Below are 13,567 nucleotides of genomic sequence, written 5' to 3'. Positions count from 1 at the left end.
CGCCCTGGCAGGGGACGGCGGGGACAGGCAGGGGACAGGCAGCGCGAGGTTCTGCTGCCGCCTACAGGCAGCCCCCGGCCCGGCCACCCCCCCCCGGCCCCCCCGGCCCGCACCGAGACGGCTCCGGCCCAGCGGGGCTCAACCGGGGTTTATTGTGAGGGCGGAACCAGCGGTGCGCGGTCCCCGCAGCTCGCGTGACATTGCGCGGTGCCCTGAGCACGCGTGACATGGCGTGTTCCCCGCAGCACGCGTGACATCACACGGTCCCCAGAGCACGCGTGGCGGCGCGGGGTCCCCCCGGCCCGGCCGAGGCGCTCGCAGGACACACGGGCGCCGCGGGGCTGCTCTTCCCTCTGCCCGCGCGTGTGCGGGCGCCGTGCGGGTTGTCCCGGCGCTGCCCTGCCAGGCCGCTCTGCCGGGGCCGGGGGCAGATGCGGGCGCCAGTGAGGGGCTCCCGGGGGGCGACGGAGGGGCCGAGCCCCCGGGGGGCCCGGTCCCCGCCCCGGCCGCGGGCACCGCGTCCCTACACCACGTCCTGGCAGGTGGAGAGCGACGTCCGCCGGCGGGGACTGGGGCAGGTGGGGCAGCGCGGCTCGAGGGGCCCCACGCACCCCGCGTCGCTGGCCAGTAGCCACAGCTCGCGGCGGAAGCGCTGGCCCAGGAAGGCGTAGAGCAGGGGGTTGAGGCAGCAGCGCAGGTACGCCAGCCCGCCGGTGACCAGCAGCGCCAGGTCCTTGCGGCGGCTCTGGGCACAGCTCATCTCCCAGCTGGCCAGCAGCTCGGCCGCGTCCAGCAGCACCATCAGGCTGTGGGGCAGCTGCAGGGCCACGAACACCAGCACGAGGGCCAGCAGCACCCGCAGCGCCCGGTGGGGCTGGGCCCCGCGGGCCGCCAGCAGCGTCCGGGCCACGGCCGCGTAGCAGCTTGCCATCACCAGGAAGGGCACCGCGAAGCCCAGCACGACCTGCACCAGGTTGGTGGCCCCCCGGGCCACCCGCGAGACCTCCCGGGGGAAGACGACGCGGCAGAGCCGGAGGTCCCGGTGCTGCTCCGCTCGGCCGTAGACGAACTGGGGCAGCGCCAGCAGCATGGCCAGTAGCCAGGCCAGCCCCGCCGTCAGCCAGCCCCGGCGGCGGGCCCGCGGGCGCAGGCGGCAGGCGGCCGGCACCCGCACGATGGCCACGTAGCGGTCCACGCTGATGCAGGTGAGGAAGAGGAAGCCGCTGTAGAAGTTGAGGGCGTAGAGGCCCTGCAGCACCTTGCAGGCGGCCGTGCCCGGGGACCAGCCCTGCAGCGTGTCGGTGACGGCGAAGGGCAGCGTCAGGAGCAGCAGGAGGTCGGAGAGGGCGAGGTGCAGGAGGCAGACGTCGGTGACGCTGCGGGCCTGGCGGTAGCGGGTGTGCGTGAGCAGCACCAGCCCGTTCCCCGCCGTGCCCAGCAGCGAGAGCAGCAGGTAGACGGCGGGCTGGTAGGCGCGGGCGAAGCCCTGCACCGCCTGCTTCTCGCAGAGCTCGGGCAGCGCGCCCTCCTCCCACGGGAACTCGTCCTCCCAGGGGTACAACTCGGTGGCGGTGGCCGGCTCCGTGGCGGCGGGGCTGGGGGTCGCCTGCGCAGAGGGAAGCTGGGCTGGGGGTGTTCGGAGGCGGGGGCCTGGCCGCGGGGTGCAGCGCAGCCCTGCCCCACCCGGCCCCACGCGGGGCGGTTTCTGTCACACCCTCCCCGAGGCAGCGGGACGTTCGCCGCGCTCAGTCATTGCGAGAGCAACCACGCGCTTCCCGAGCCGCCGCCTGCGGCGCAGAGCCGGTGGGGAGACGTGACCCCGGCCACGGTGTCCCACAAAATAACCGTGCGCCTGCCGCGGGGGGGCTGCTCCTGACGTCCCCTGGGGCTCAGCACCAGCCCTCGGCCCCTGTCGCCCCGTGCAGCCGGGCCTGGGGGCTCCGTGCCGTCAGCCCCGGGCAAGTGCTGCGGGAGGTGCCCACACACAGCCGGGGGTGCGCGCGGGGACCTGCCCACAGCACCCACCCACCCACCTGGGCACGGCCTTGGGGATCCCGGTGCCGGCACAGCCCGTGCAGCCTGGGCCTGCTCCCGGCCCGAGAGGTCCCGGGGCGTCCCGCGGCCTCACGGAGCCTCCGGGCAGCTGGGCAGGTGCTCCCAGCTCCCAGCCCTGCTCGGCCGGGGGGGACAGCGCTGCAGCCTGGGACCAGAGGGCCGGGACCCCATTGCCACAGACCCAGGCTCCGGCACCGCTCTGGTTCTGCGCAGCCTCAGGACAGTTTTGCTCTGGCTCCCATCGGCGAGCTCGGGCACAGGGTCCGATCCCCCCGCCCGCTCCGGGGACACGGGTGGGATGTGAACCCCGTGCCAGGGCAGGGTGACTCCCCAGCATCCCCCACAGCCCCTTCCCTGCTCTGGGGACCTGCAGCACCGGCTGCTGCCCTTCGTGCCCTGGGCTTTGCCTCTCAGCAAACCCACACGGCTCACGAGAAGCGTTTGAAAGCCACAAGAAGAGATAGAGAGGGGGGGTCCCCGCCCGGCCCCCAGCGAACCCCTCGCTCTGCAGCCCCTCACCTGCTCCTGCATGGCGCAGCAGGACCGTTCCGCGGCTGGCGGGTCTGGAGCCCTCGGCACCTCGGCGCTCTGCAGCCTGTGGTTTGACCACGTGCTGCTGCCGATACCGAGAGCGGCGCAGAGCACGGGCCCAGCCCCGGGGGGGGAGGCGAGGGGGCAGATGGGACCCCGCTCTGGAGCCCGTCCTGTATCTCTGAGTTTGTGGCTAACATCTGCGCGCCGGGGACAGAAATAGCGGCCCAGCCGCTGTCACGCGAGGCTGGGGACGAGCCTGGCAGCACCTGGGCCGGGGGAGCGGGGTCTGGCCAAGGGCACCCACTGCGTGCGGGGGACACCGGCCCCGCTGCGGGGCCGGAGGGAGGCCGGAGGGAGCGGGGCCGAGGAGCCGAGCGTGCGCTGCTGTGGGCTGGTGCTGAGCCGGGCGCAGGCGGGACACGGCTCCGGCGGGACCCGCAGAGCCGCGTCCGGTCCAGGGATGCCTCATCCCGATGGGAAATGTGGGGGTGCCAGCCCTGCCCCGCACCCCCGCAGCGCTGGTGTGTTGCTGGTTGTTGACAATAAACTCCCCAACTCCTCATTCAGGGGCAGATGAGTTCCTGGGGGGCAGAGGCCCCACTTTCCTCTCCCCAGGGGGGAGCGAACTGATCCCGGCTTTAACCGGCTTTCTGCCGTTTGCCGCCGTAATCCCTCAATCCCCCTCTCTCCGTCTCTGCCGAGGCTTATCCCAGCTCTGCCCCCGGCTCTCCCGCCGCCTCCAGCCGGGCAGGGCGGCGGGCAGGGGGGCGGGCAGGGGCCCCGCGGTGCGGCGGGGCCGGGGACCTGCTGCTCCTCGGCCAGAGGGCGGCTGGGCAGAGGCAGCCGGGGCGTCCCCGGGGCTCTTTGCTGGGGGGGGCCTCTCCCCCTCCCCTGCTCTTTGTGCTCCGCTCTGTGCCGGCTCTGGGGGTGCCATCCTGCACCCTGCGTCCAGGGGAAAGGGGGGGGAGGTGGGTCCTGGGGCAACTGCTGGCCCTGTGGCCAGCTGGGGGTGCAGAGCAGGGACCCTTCGTGCCCCCGCCGGAGCCGTCACAGACTTGTCCCACAGGGAGGGGGCGCGGGGCTGTGGCCGGAGCAGGCAGCACCCCTGGGGTGTCCGGATAAGGCCGGGGGGGCTGTGCCTCTTCTGGGGACGGGCCCGCAGGTGCTGGGCGGCTCTGGGGGTCGGTCGGGCCGGTGCCCGCGGCCCCAGCACCGGAACGCCCGGTGTGCCCCCGGCTGCCCGCGGCCCCGCCGCACCTGGGGCTTTCTGTTCCCTCTTTCTCCTGCCCGCTGCGGCCTCGGCCCTGCCTGCGCAGGAAGCGACCCCGGGCCCCGCTGCCCGCAGGTGACAGCCACAAGCCCGAGGGGCCCCAGCGGCCCCCGGTGCCCCCCCCACCCCTCGGGGCTGGGCCTGGGGGGCTGCGCGGGGGGACACGGGGCACCGCGGGGTCAGGCCGCGTATGTGGGCCACGGGGCCGCCGGCCCCCCCGTTCCCCGCGTGCGTGTCTGGGGATGTTGGGGAACAGACGCAGCCTAAATCCGCGGGGGGAGAGCGACCCCCAACCCCCCGCCCTTAATCTGCGGCTTGATTACAAACCGCCGCCACATCTGCCGCGGGAGGCACCGCTCCCACCCCCCCGCCCGGCTCGGGGGGGCCCGGCCCGCGGGGTCCGGGTGAGCCCGTGCCCCGCTCTGCCCGCGCACCCCCACCCCGCCGCGCTGGGGGGGGGCCGGGGACCGGGGGAACCGGGCGCCCGGCGGGAGCATCCCCCGGGGGCGCGGCAGCGGGGGGGGCCGGGGCTCTGCGCTGCGCCCGGCCCGGTCCCCGCGGCCCCCTCCCGGTCCCGGGGCCAGCCCCCCGCCCCGCCGCCGCCGCCGCCCCCCCCCGCCCCGTGGGCGGAGCCGCCGCCGGCCCCGCTCCGCCGCGCGGCTGCAGCACCGGGAGCGGCGGCGCTCGGGGCGCTCCATCATGGGCGCCCGCCGCCTCCTCGGGCTCCTGCTCGCCGCCTCCGCCGCCCTCCTGTGCCCCGGCCCCGGCTGCTTCGCACGTAAGTGGGGCCGCCGCCCCGGGAGCGGCCGCTCCGCACTGCGGGACCGCGGCCCCGCCGCCCCGGCCGCGCATCCCCGCTCTGCCCCGAGCCGCCTCCGCCCGCAGCCCCGCCTCTCCGGTCCTCCCGGGCATCCCTCGTTCTCCCCCGGGCACCCCCCGCTGGCACCCCCCGGCGCCCCGGTCCGCGTCGTCCCCAAGGTCACGGCCGGACACGGGCGTCCGAGCGCCCCCCCCCCGCGCCCTGCCCGGCGCCGCCCCGCCGCAGCCCCCCCGCCGGCGGCACCGCACCCGCCCGGAGCCTTCGGGGTGGACCCGGGATGCCCGGGGATGCCCAGGGGTGTCCAGGGCCCCCTCCCCACCGCGCCGCATCCCCCCGGCCCGGCCCCGTGTCCGGGCACCCGGCGGGCGGGGGCAGCCCCGCAGGACCCGGCTGGGCTCCGCCAGCACCGCGGCCAGAACCGCGGGGCTGCACCGGGCCGGGCCCGGGCCCCGGGGCGGGAGCGGCTGGGGCGGTTGCCCGGGCACGGGGACCGGCAGGGCTCCGGCCTCTCTGCGGCCCCTGTGAACCGGGGCCCGGGGGGGGCCGGGGACCCGCTGGCTGCGGGGGAGGGAGGCGGGGGACGACGCAGGCAGGGAGCGATGCCGGCGGGGGGGGATGCAGGCAGGGGGGGGATGCGGGCAGGGAGGGGATGCAGGCAGGGAGGGGATGCAGGCAGGGGGGGGATGCAGTCGGGGGGGTGCAGACGGGGGGGATGCAGGCGGGGGGGATGCGGGGGGGGGATGCAGGCAGGGGCTGATGCAGCATGGGCGCAGCGCAGCTGCCCTTGGCCCTGCAGTGGGGGCTGGGGGTGCAGCAAACGCTCCTGGGGCTCCCCGGGCTCCGTCCGACCCGTCCGAGGGTCCCTGCGAGGGGCTCGGCCCCGCCGAAGCCGCCTCTGCACATCCCGGAGGGTTCGCACGGGCCCCCCCGGCGGCCCACGGAGGATCCTGTCCCGACGGGGCGGGGCGGGGCGGGGCGGGGGGGTCCCGGCGCCCACGTCAGTGCGGAGGCGGCCGGTGCGGCCGTCGGGGCCCGCAGAGGTGTGTCAGCTCCGCTGCAGTGGGAGGGGAGAGCGGGGACGGAGCCGCCGCGCCGCCGGCCCGCGGGGCCCCCGGATCCCTCAGGGTCCCCAGAGCCCGCGGGGTGCGCAGGGCCGCGCCGGGGGGGCTGCCGGGGGGACACGGCGCAGTGCAGCGCCCCGAGCCCGGCCCCAGGCCCCCTCTCCCCGCAGGACCCTGCTACGATGAGCTGGTCGCTCCCCTCTACTCCTCGTCCCTCGGGGCCTCCTCCAGATACAACATCTTCTACTCGGCCAGCTTTGCGCGGCTGCACAGTGAGTCCCGGGGCGCCGGCGGGGCTGGGGGCCGTGGCCGGGGGGCGCCCCCAGCAAGGTCTTGTCTCGCGTGGGGCTGAGGGGCCCTCGGGTGCCCGTGGCAGAGCCCTCAGCGCCCCCCCGGGGGTGGGGGGCAGCCCCGCAGCCCCCCGGCGCCCGCTCCCAGTCGGGTGCTGCGGCGGGGCCGAGCAGGCAGCCCCCGCTCAGGCCGGGGGTGCCGGGTGCCGGGCCCGGCTGAGCTGCTCCCCCCGCAGGCACCAGCGGCTGGTCCCCCGACCCCCGGGACAAGCAGCCCTGGCTGCAGATCGACCTGATGCAGAAGCACCGGATCAATGCAGTGGCCACGCAGGGAACCTTCAACACCTACGACTGGCTGACGCGCTACATCGTGCTCTTCGGAGACCACCCCAGCAGCTGGAAACCCTTCTTCCAGCAGGGCAGCAACTGGGTAGGGGGGTGCGCGGGGGGCCCTGCGGGATGGGGTCCCCTGGGGGGTGGGGAGACACCCCCCAGCCCGCAGCGAGGTGCTGATGGTGGCCCCTTCGTCCCCAGACGTTCTTCGGGAACGTGAACGAGAGCGGGGTGGTGCGGCACGACCTGCACTACCCCATCCTGGCGCGCTACATCCGCATCATCCCGGTGGCCTGGAACCCGCGCGGGAAGATCGGGCTGCGCCTGGGCCTCTACGGCTGCCCCTACCGTGAGTACCCCGCCTGGGGGGGCCCTGGCCCGGCCGCCCGCGTCACAGGGGACCAGCCCCTGGCTCCGGTGTGTCTGGAAAACCCTTTCCCAGAGTGGATCGTGTCCAGGCGATCTGCAGTCATTAGCTCTGGCACAAACCGTGGCAGAAAGGAGCGTTCCCCGTGCCAGGGCGCCTGCTGCTGCAGGCAGTGACGTGGCCACGGCCGCTCTGCTGTCCCCAGGGTCCCACGTGCTCTACTTCGACGGGGATGACGCCATCTCCTACCGCTTCCGGGCCAAGAGGATCAGCACCCGCGAGGATGACATCTCCTTCAACTTCAAGACGCTGGAGCAGGACGGGGTGCTCATGCACGGGGAGGGCTCGCAGGGCGACTACATCACGGTGGAGCTCAAGCAGGCCCAGCTCTTCCTGCACATCAGCTTAGGTGAGCCGGGGCCGGGGGGCCGGGGGGCCGGGGGGCCGGGGGGTGCGGGGCTGGGGGGCTGAGGCTGCCCCTCCCCAGGCAGCAGCCCGCTGCACGCCAGCGAGGGCCACACGACGGTGACGGTGGGCAGCCTCCTGGACGACCAGCACTGGCACTCGCTGCACATCGAGCGCTACGGCCACCACGTCAACCTGACGCTGGACGGGGAGGTCAAGCGCTTCCGCTGCCACGGCACCTTCGACCAGCTCGACCTCGACACCGAGGTGGGTGCGGTGGGCGCGGAGCTGCCGGGGTGCTGACCTGCGGCGTCCCCCGGCGAGGGGCTGACCTCCCGCTCTGCCTCCCAGCTCTTCTTCGGGGGGGTGATCAACCAGGACAAGCAGCACCTCACCTACCGGCAAAACTTCCGGGGCTGCGTGGAGAACATCATCTTCAACGGGGTCAACATCGCCGACCTGGCCCGGCACCGGAAACCCAACATCCGCTTCGAGGTCCAGCCCCGGGGGTGGCCCCTTCCCTGGGGGTCCTGTTCGTGCCGTGGGGGGACACGCTTCCTGGAGGGGGCCCAGGTCCTCGGCCCGGCTGTGGGGTGGCCCCTTCCCCGGGGCCAGGCTCCCCCCCGCTGCGGGGTGACACGAGGCCGGGCAGTGGCCGTGCTCAGCCGAGCGGCGCCGCATCGACCGTGCGAGGTCGTCCCTGGCCCGGGGCGCCCGGCTGGTGCTGCCAGGCGGGGGGAGCGAGGGGGTCGGTCGGGGCTGGGGCTGTGGGGCCTCCTCGCCCCTTCCTCACCGCCTCCCGCGGTCCCCCCCAGGGCAACGTGGGCCGATACTGCCAGGACCAGCTGATCACCCCCATCACCTTCGCCGGCATCAACAACTACGTGCAGGTGCCGGGGATCCCGCGGAGGAACCGCCTGGCCGTCAGCTTCCGCTTCCGCTCCTGGGACACGGCTGGGCTCCTGCTCTACACCAGCTTCGCCGACCGCCTGGGCTCCCTCGAGGTGGTGCTGAGCGAGGGGCAGCTCAACGTCTCCATCGCCCAGCCCGGCAAGAAGAAGCTGGAGTTTGCCGCAGGTGGGCTGGGGAGGCGGCGCGGGGCCGGGGGCCGGTCTGGCGGCGGCGCTCCCTCACGCACCCTCCTCTCCCCGCGCAGGGCATCGCCTGAATGACGGCTTCTGGCACTCGGTGCAGCTGGTGGCGCGGGACGGCTCGGCCGTGGTCACCATCGACGATGACGACGGCGCCGAGTTCCGGGTGGCGCATCCCTTCCAGCTCCGCACCAGCAGCCAGTACTTCTTCGGAGGTGGGCGGCGGGACGGGGGCCGGGGGCGATGGGTGCCCAGGGGCCGCTCACCCCCCTGTGCCTTGCAGGCTGCCCCAAGCCGGCCTCAGTCACCGGCTGCCGGTCGAACCAGACGGCCTTCCACGGCTGCCTGCAGATGCTGAACGTGGATCTGCAGCCCGTGGACGTGGAGCTGCTGGTGCAGCACCGGCTGGGGCAGTACTTCAACGTGCTCTTCAACGTCTGCGGCATCACGGACAGGTAGCGCGCGGGACAGGGGCGCCGGCGGGGAGCGGGCGGGGGCCGGGGGGCTGCACTGGCGCCAGGACAGGAGCCCTCTGCGCCCTCAGGTGCACCCCCAACCTGTGCGAGCACGACAGCCGCTGCGTCCAGTCCTGGGACGACTTCATGTGCATCTGCGACCTGACGGGGTACAAGGGGGAGACCTGCCACAAATGTGAGCCTGGGGCCTCGCGGCCTGGGGGGCAGGACGGGCACCTGCGGCTCCCCCCGCTGCCCAGCGCCCCCCTCGCCCTGACCCCGGTCCCGTTTCCCTGTTCCAGCCCTTTACAAGGAGTCGTGTGATGCTTACCGGGTCAGCGGGAAAACCTCGGGGAACTACACCATCGACCCGGACGGCAGCGGGCCGCTCAAGCCCTTCACGGTGTATTGCGATATCCGAGGTGGGGGCGGCGAGAGGGCCTGGGGGGGTCCCTCTGCCGGGTGTCCCCGGGGACCAGAGCCTGTGTGTCAGGGCTGGAGCAGGATGGAGGGAGCGGGGGTGTCCTGGGGGGCTGCTCCCAACAGCCCCCCCCTCTGCAGAGGACCGAGCGTGGACCATCATCCGGCACAACCGCCACTACGCCACACGCGTGACGGGCTCCAGCGTGGACCAGCCCTACCTGGGGGCTGTGGAGTACTGGAACGCCTCCTGGGCCGAGGTCTCGGCGCTGGCAAACGCCTCCGAGTACTGCGAGCAGCGCATCGAGCTCCACTGCTACAGCTCCCGCCTGCTCAACACCCCCTGTGAGCGCCGGGGGAGCGGGGCAGGGCCGCGGGGCCGGGCCGCGGGACCGTGTCCTCACCCGCCCCTGTGCCTGCAGCCGGGCTGCCCTTCAGCTTCTGGATGGGCCGGCACGACGAGCGGCACTACTACTGGGGGGGCTCGCGGCCGGGCATCCAGCGCTGCGCCTGCGGGCTGGACAAGAACTGCGCCGACCCCAAGTACTTCTGCAACTGCGACGCCGACCACGCGCTGTGGTGAGCGGGCGGGGGCTGCGGGACGCGGCTGCCGGCACAAGGGCCAGGACTCGGGGGGTCGGGCAGGGGTTCAGCAGGGGCGCGGGCTGGCAAAGGGGCAGAAGCCCCTCATGGCCCCCCCCATTTGCAGGAGGACAGACAAGGGTCTGCTGACCTTCGTGGACCACCTGCCCGTCACCCAGGTCGTGGTCGGAGACACCAACCGCTCCGGCTCCGAAGCCCAGTTCCTGCTGGGGCCCCTGCGGTGCTACGGAGACCGTGAGTGACCGGAGCCGTGGAGGGGCCCCTGCCCTGTGGGGGCGTCCCGTGCCCGCGGGGTTTTGCGCCCATGGAGGGTCCGTGCCCATCCCTCACCGCCCCTCCTGCTCCCCGCAGGCAACACCTGGAACACCGTCTCCTTCAACAGGGGCGCAGCCCTGCTCTTCCCCACCTTCCAGGCCAACCACAGCCTCGACATCTCCTTCTACTTCAAGACCACGGCCCTGTCCGGCGTCTTCCTGGAGAACCCCGGCTCCCGAAACTACATCCGCATCGAGCTCAACAGTACGGGCGGGCGGGGGGGCGGGGGGCGGCGGGGCCGGGGGCTCCTCCCGACACCGTGTCCCTGCAGCCACCAGGGACGTGGTGTTTGCCTACGACATCGGGAACGGGGACGAGAACCTGACGGTGCGGTCGGTGGTGCCCTGGAACGACGACGAGTGGCACCAGGTGAAGGCTGAGCTCAACGTCAAGCTGGCGCGGCTGCGGGTGGACAAGCTGCCCTGGGTGGTGCGTCCGGCCCCCCCGCAGAGCTTCGTCCGCCTGAACTTCGACCGGCCCCTCTACGTGGGTGAGAGCCCCCGGCCGCGTCCCCGCGTCCCCAGGCCCCCGCGTGCCGCAGGGCGCTGAGCCTCGGCCCTGCTGCAGGCTCGGCGGAGCACAAGATGCGCCCGTTCCTGGGGTGCCTGCGGGCGCTGCGCATGAATGGGGTGACGCTCAACCTGGAGGGCAAAGCCAACGAGACGGAGGGCGTGCGGGTCAACTGCACCGGGCACTGCCAGGACCCACCCGTGCCCTGCCAGAACAGTGGGCTCTGCGTCGAGCGCTACAGCCACTACAGCTGCAACTGCAGCGTCTCCGCCTTCGACGGGCCCTTCTGCAACCACGGTGAGCGGCCGCGCCGGGGCGGGTCCCTGCCGGGGCGGGGAGCGGGGAGAGGAGCCGGCGCGCCCGTCACCTGTGGGTCGTCCCCCCCGCAGACATCGGCGGGTACTTCGAGGAGGGCACCTGGGTGCGGTACAACATCCTGCCCGTGTCTCTGTACGCCGCCCGCGAGTTCGCCAGCATCGTCAGCAGCCCCTGGCAGCCCCTGCCCGGCTACAACCTGACCAGCGAGGAGGTCAGCTTCAGCTTCAGCACCACCTCGGCGCCTGCCGTGCTGCTCTACGTCAGCTCCTTCGTCAAGGACTACATGGCCGTGCTCATCAAGGATGATGGTGAGGGCAGGGCTCCCTGCCCCGGGGCTCACCCAGAGCCTGCGGGACCCCCTTGGGCTCTGGGGCCGCACAGCACCCTCCTCCCCGCTGGTGTCCCCCCATGGAGGGGCTGGACTTGCCCACCGAGAGCCCCGGCACCGCTGACGGCCCCGCTCTGCCGCAGGGAGCCTGCAGCTGCGCTACCAGCTGGGCACCAGCCCCTACGTCTTCGCCCTCACCACCAAACCGGTGACGGACGGGAGACCCCACCGCGTCAACATCACCCGCCTGCACCGCACACTGTACACCCAGGTACGGGGCGGGCCCGGGCTGGGAGGGGCACAGGCAGGCGGAGGAGGCTCCGCGGGTGCCGACACCGCGCGCCTGCCTCGCAGGTGGATTATCTCCCCGTCATGGAGCAGCAGTTCTCCCTGTTTGTGGACAGCAAGCTGGACTCGCCCAAAAACCTGTACCTGGGGCGCGTGATGGGTGAGCTGGGTCCTGCCCGCGGCCGCCCCCTCCCATGCTGGGATCTCCGGGGTCTCCTCTGCCCAGCACGGTCCTTGCCCTCCACAGGGGATGAGCCTTCTCCTTCTGTGCCCTCAGAGACCGGCGTGATCGACCCCGAGATCCAGCGCTACAACACGCCCGGCTTCTCAGGCTGCCTCTCGGGGGTGAAGTTTAACAGCCTCGTCCCCCTCAAAGCCATCTTCCGCCCCACCAGCGTGGTGCAGCCCTACAGCATCCGCGGGGACCTGGTGGAGTCGAGCTGTGCCTCCATGCTCCCCCTCACCACCATCCTCATCCCTCCCGAGATGGACCCCTGGTACATGGGCACGGGTAGGTGCTGTGGTGGGACGCCCCCGCCGCCATGGGGAGGGAGCCCCCCCCAGCGAGCGTCAGCTGCAGGGGGATGCCCCAGCGCAAGGCCCCGCTGCAGCCCGGCCCCAGCCGCCCGCTCTGTCTCCGCAGAGTTCCCCCACGTGCACGACGATGGCTGGATCGGGTTCATCATCGGGTGTAAGTGGAGCCCTCGGCCCGTGTCCCCCCACCTCTGTCCTGGCCCCGCACCCCCCAGCCCCTTCCCCTCACCGCCGCCTCTGCCCCGCAGTCGTGACCTTCCTGCTCCTGCTGCTCGGGGGGCTGCTGGTGCTGCTCTACTTCTACTACCACCGCTACAAGGGCTCGTACCACACCAACGAGCCCAAGGCCGTGCAGGACTACGGCAGCGCGGCCAAACCGCTGTCGGTGCGCAAGGACCAGAACCTGCCCCAGATCCTGGAGGAGGCCAAAGGGGACTAGTGGGGCCGGGGGTGGGACGGGCTCGCAGCCCCCGCAGCCCCGGGAGCCGCCCGGGGACGAGCGAGCGTCGCGGGACCAAAGGGCCGAGCACACCTCAACTGCCAACACCCGGCTCCGGCCCGGATCGCACCGCAGCGACCACCAGCCCCTCCCCGCGCCCGCCACCGACCCGGCCCCGGGGTGCGGCTGCCGCCCGCCAAGCCCCGGCCCCGCTCGCCCCGGGCACGCCGGCAGCCCCCGCGCCGGGGCCGGCTGCTGCCTCCCACCAGACCCTGCCCTTCCTCCGGCGGGGACCCCCGGGCCGGGCAGCCCACCCTCCCCTCGGCCGGGGAGTGTGCCGGGGGCGCCCGCCGCCCCGTTAGCGATGCCCGCGCGTAGATGCCCCGCTGCTTTGCCCGCTTAGCCAGAGCCACGCAGGAAGCCACGCAATACCCAGCCCCGGGCACGGCCCGGGGCGCGCCCAGCAATACCCTGCCCGTGCGGGCAACGGCCGCCGCTGCCGCGCATGACGCCGCTGCACTTCGCTGAGATGCTGCTTTCATACGATCAGGTACGGATCCTTTCTACCATTTTTGTTGCTGGATACTCTACTACACTCTGATTTTTTTATTCTATCGGTTTGTATAAAAAACCAAACGGAAGCTCCCGTCGGGTGTTACGTTCCGCGTGTCGTGGTACGTGGTCTGTAGTTTGCTACTTCTCTGTACGAAGTGCCGGTCCTGCCGATTACCTCCAGCCCAGGGAAAGCTCCCGTTCACTCGCTGTATTGTGGTAAGACAACGTTACAGAAACGCATTTATCTACCCAAAGGCCTAGCTCCACTGGGCACTTTATTTTTAAAAAAACCTCTTTTGTTGAATGAGATGTGAAGATACTCCAATAAAGGCAGAATGACGGCGTTTGACGCTCCCCCGACTTCACGGCGGCAGCGGCTCCTCTCCCCCCACCACGGCTCGGCCGGGGGGGCCGGTTCCCACTCCCGGCGCGGGGCTGGGTGCAGCTCAGCCCGCTGCTGCGCTCGCACACGGCCGGGTCCCGCTGCCCCCCTCGCACCCGAGCGGCGGCGACGCAGGCTGGCGGTGGGGAGGGGGCAGCGGGGCTGGGCAGGGAAGGGGCCGCTGCCCGCGGCTC

The 13,567-nt window shown here is 73.1% G+C and overlaps 2 protein-coding genes across 2 annotated transcripts; one reads left to right on the top strand and one right to left on the bottom strand.

The window, feature by feature from the left end:
• Positions 1-345: 345 nt before the first annotated feature.
• Positions 346-3,246, bottom strand: CCR10 (C-C motif chemokine receptor 10). The gene is made up of 2 exons (XM_074926861.1): positions 2,575-3,246; positions 346-1,606 (listed from the first exon to the last, which is right to left on the bottom strand). Exons 1-2 carry the CDS (start codon positions 2,584-2,586, stop codon positions 524-526), a joined length of 1,095 nt encoding a protein of 364 aa, XP_074782962.1. The 5' UTR covers positions 2,587-3,246; the 3' UTR covers positions 346-523.
• A 1,247-nt stretch (positions 3,247-4,493) lies between these two features.
• CNTNAP1 (contactin associated protein 1) lies at positions 4,494-13,338 on the top strand. The gene is made up of 24 exons (XM_074927031.1): positions 4,494-4,637; positions 5,911-6,012; positions 6,267-6,460; positions 6,565-6,712; positions 6,936-7,139; positions 7,218-7,402; positions 7,487-7,630; positions 7,951-8,212; positions 8,292-8,441; positions 8,510-8,681; positions 8,771-8,877; positions 8,984-9,103; positions 9,243-9,446; positions 9,524-9,680; positions 9,811-9,938; positions 10,056-10,223; positions 10,291-10,509; positions 10,587-10,826; positions 10,919-11,155; positions 11,319-11,446; positions 11,530-11,623; positions 11,741-11,974; positions 12,107-12,154; positions 12,246-13,338. The coding sequence occupies exons 1-24, from the start codon at positions 4,559-4,561 to the stop codon at positions 12,434-12,436; spliced, it is 3,915 nt and encodes a 1,304-aa protein (XP_074783132.1). The 5' UTR covers positions 4,494-4,558; the 3' UTR covers positions 12,437-13,338.
• The last annotated feature ends 229 nt before the right edge of the window (positions 13,339-13,567 follow it).

Source organism: Athene noctua, chromosome 25 (genome assembly GCF_965140245.1).
Source record: "Athene noctua chromosome 25, bAthNoc1.hap1.1, whole genome shotgun sequence".
In the NCBI taxonomy this organism is placed as follows: domain Eukaryota; kingdom Metazoa; phylum Chordata; class Aves; order Strigiformes; family Strigidae; genus Athene; species Athene noctua.
The sequence above is the reverse complement of the archived record's forward strand: the minus strand, read 5'-3'. Positions and strand labels throughout refer to the sequence as shown.

Coding starts and splice junctions, on each gene's coding strand:
- CNTNAP1 (XM_074927031.1), top strand. CDS start 4,559: ATGGGCGCCCGCCGCCTCCTCGGGCTCCTGCTCGCCGCCTCCGCCGCC. Junction 6,713..6,935: donor CCTCTACGGCTGCCCCTACC/GTGAGTACCCCG, acceptor TGCTGTCCCCAG/GGTCCCACGTGCTCTACTTC. Junction 8,682..8,770: donor GTCTGCGGCATCACGGACAG/GTAGCGCGCGGG, acceptor CTGCGCCCTCAG/GTGCACCCCCAACCTGTGCG.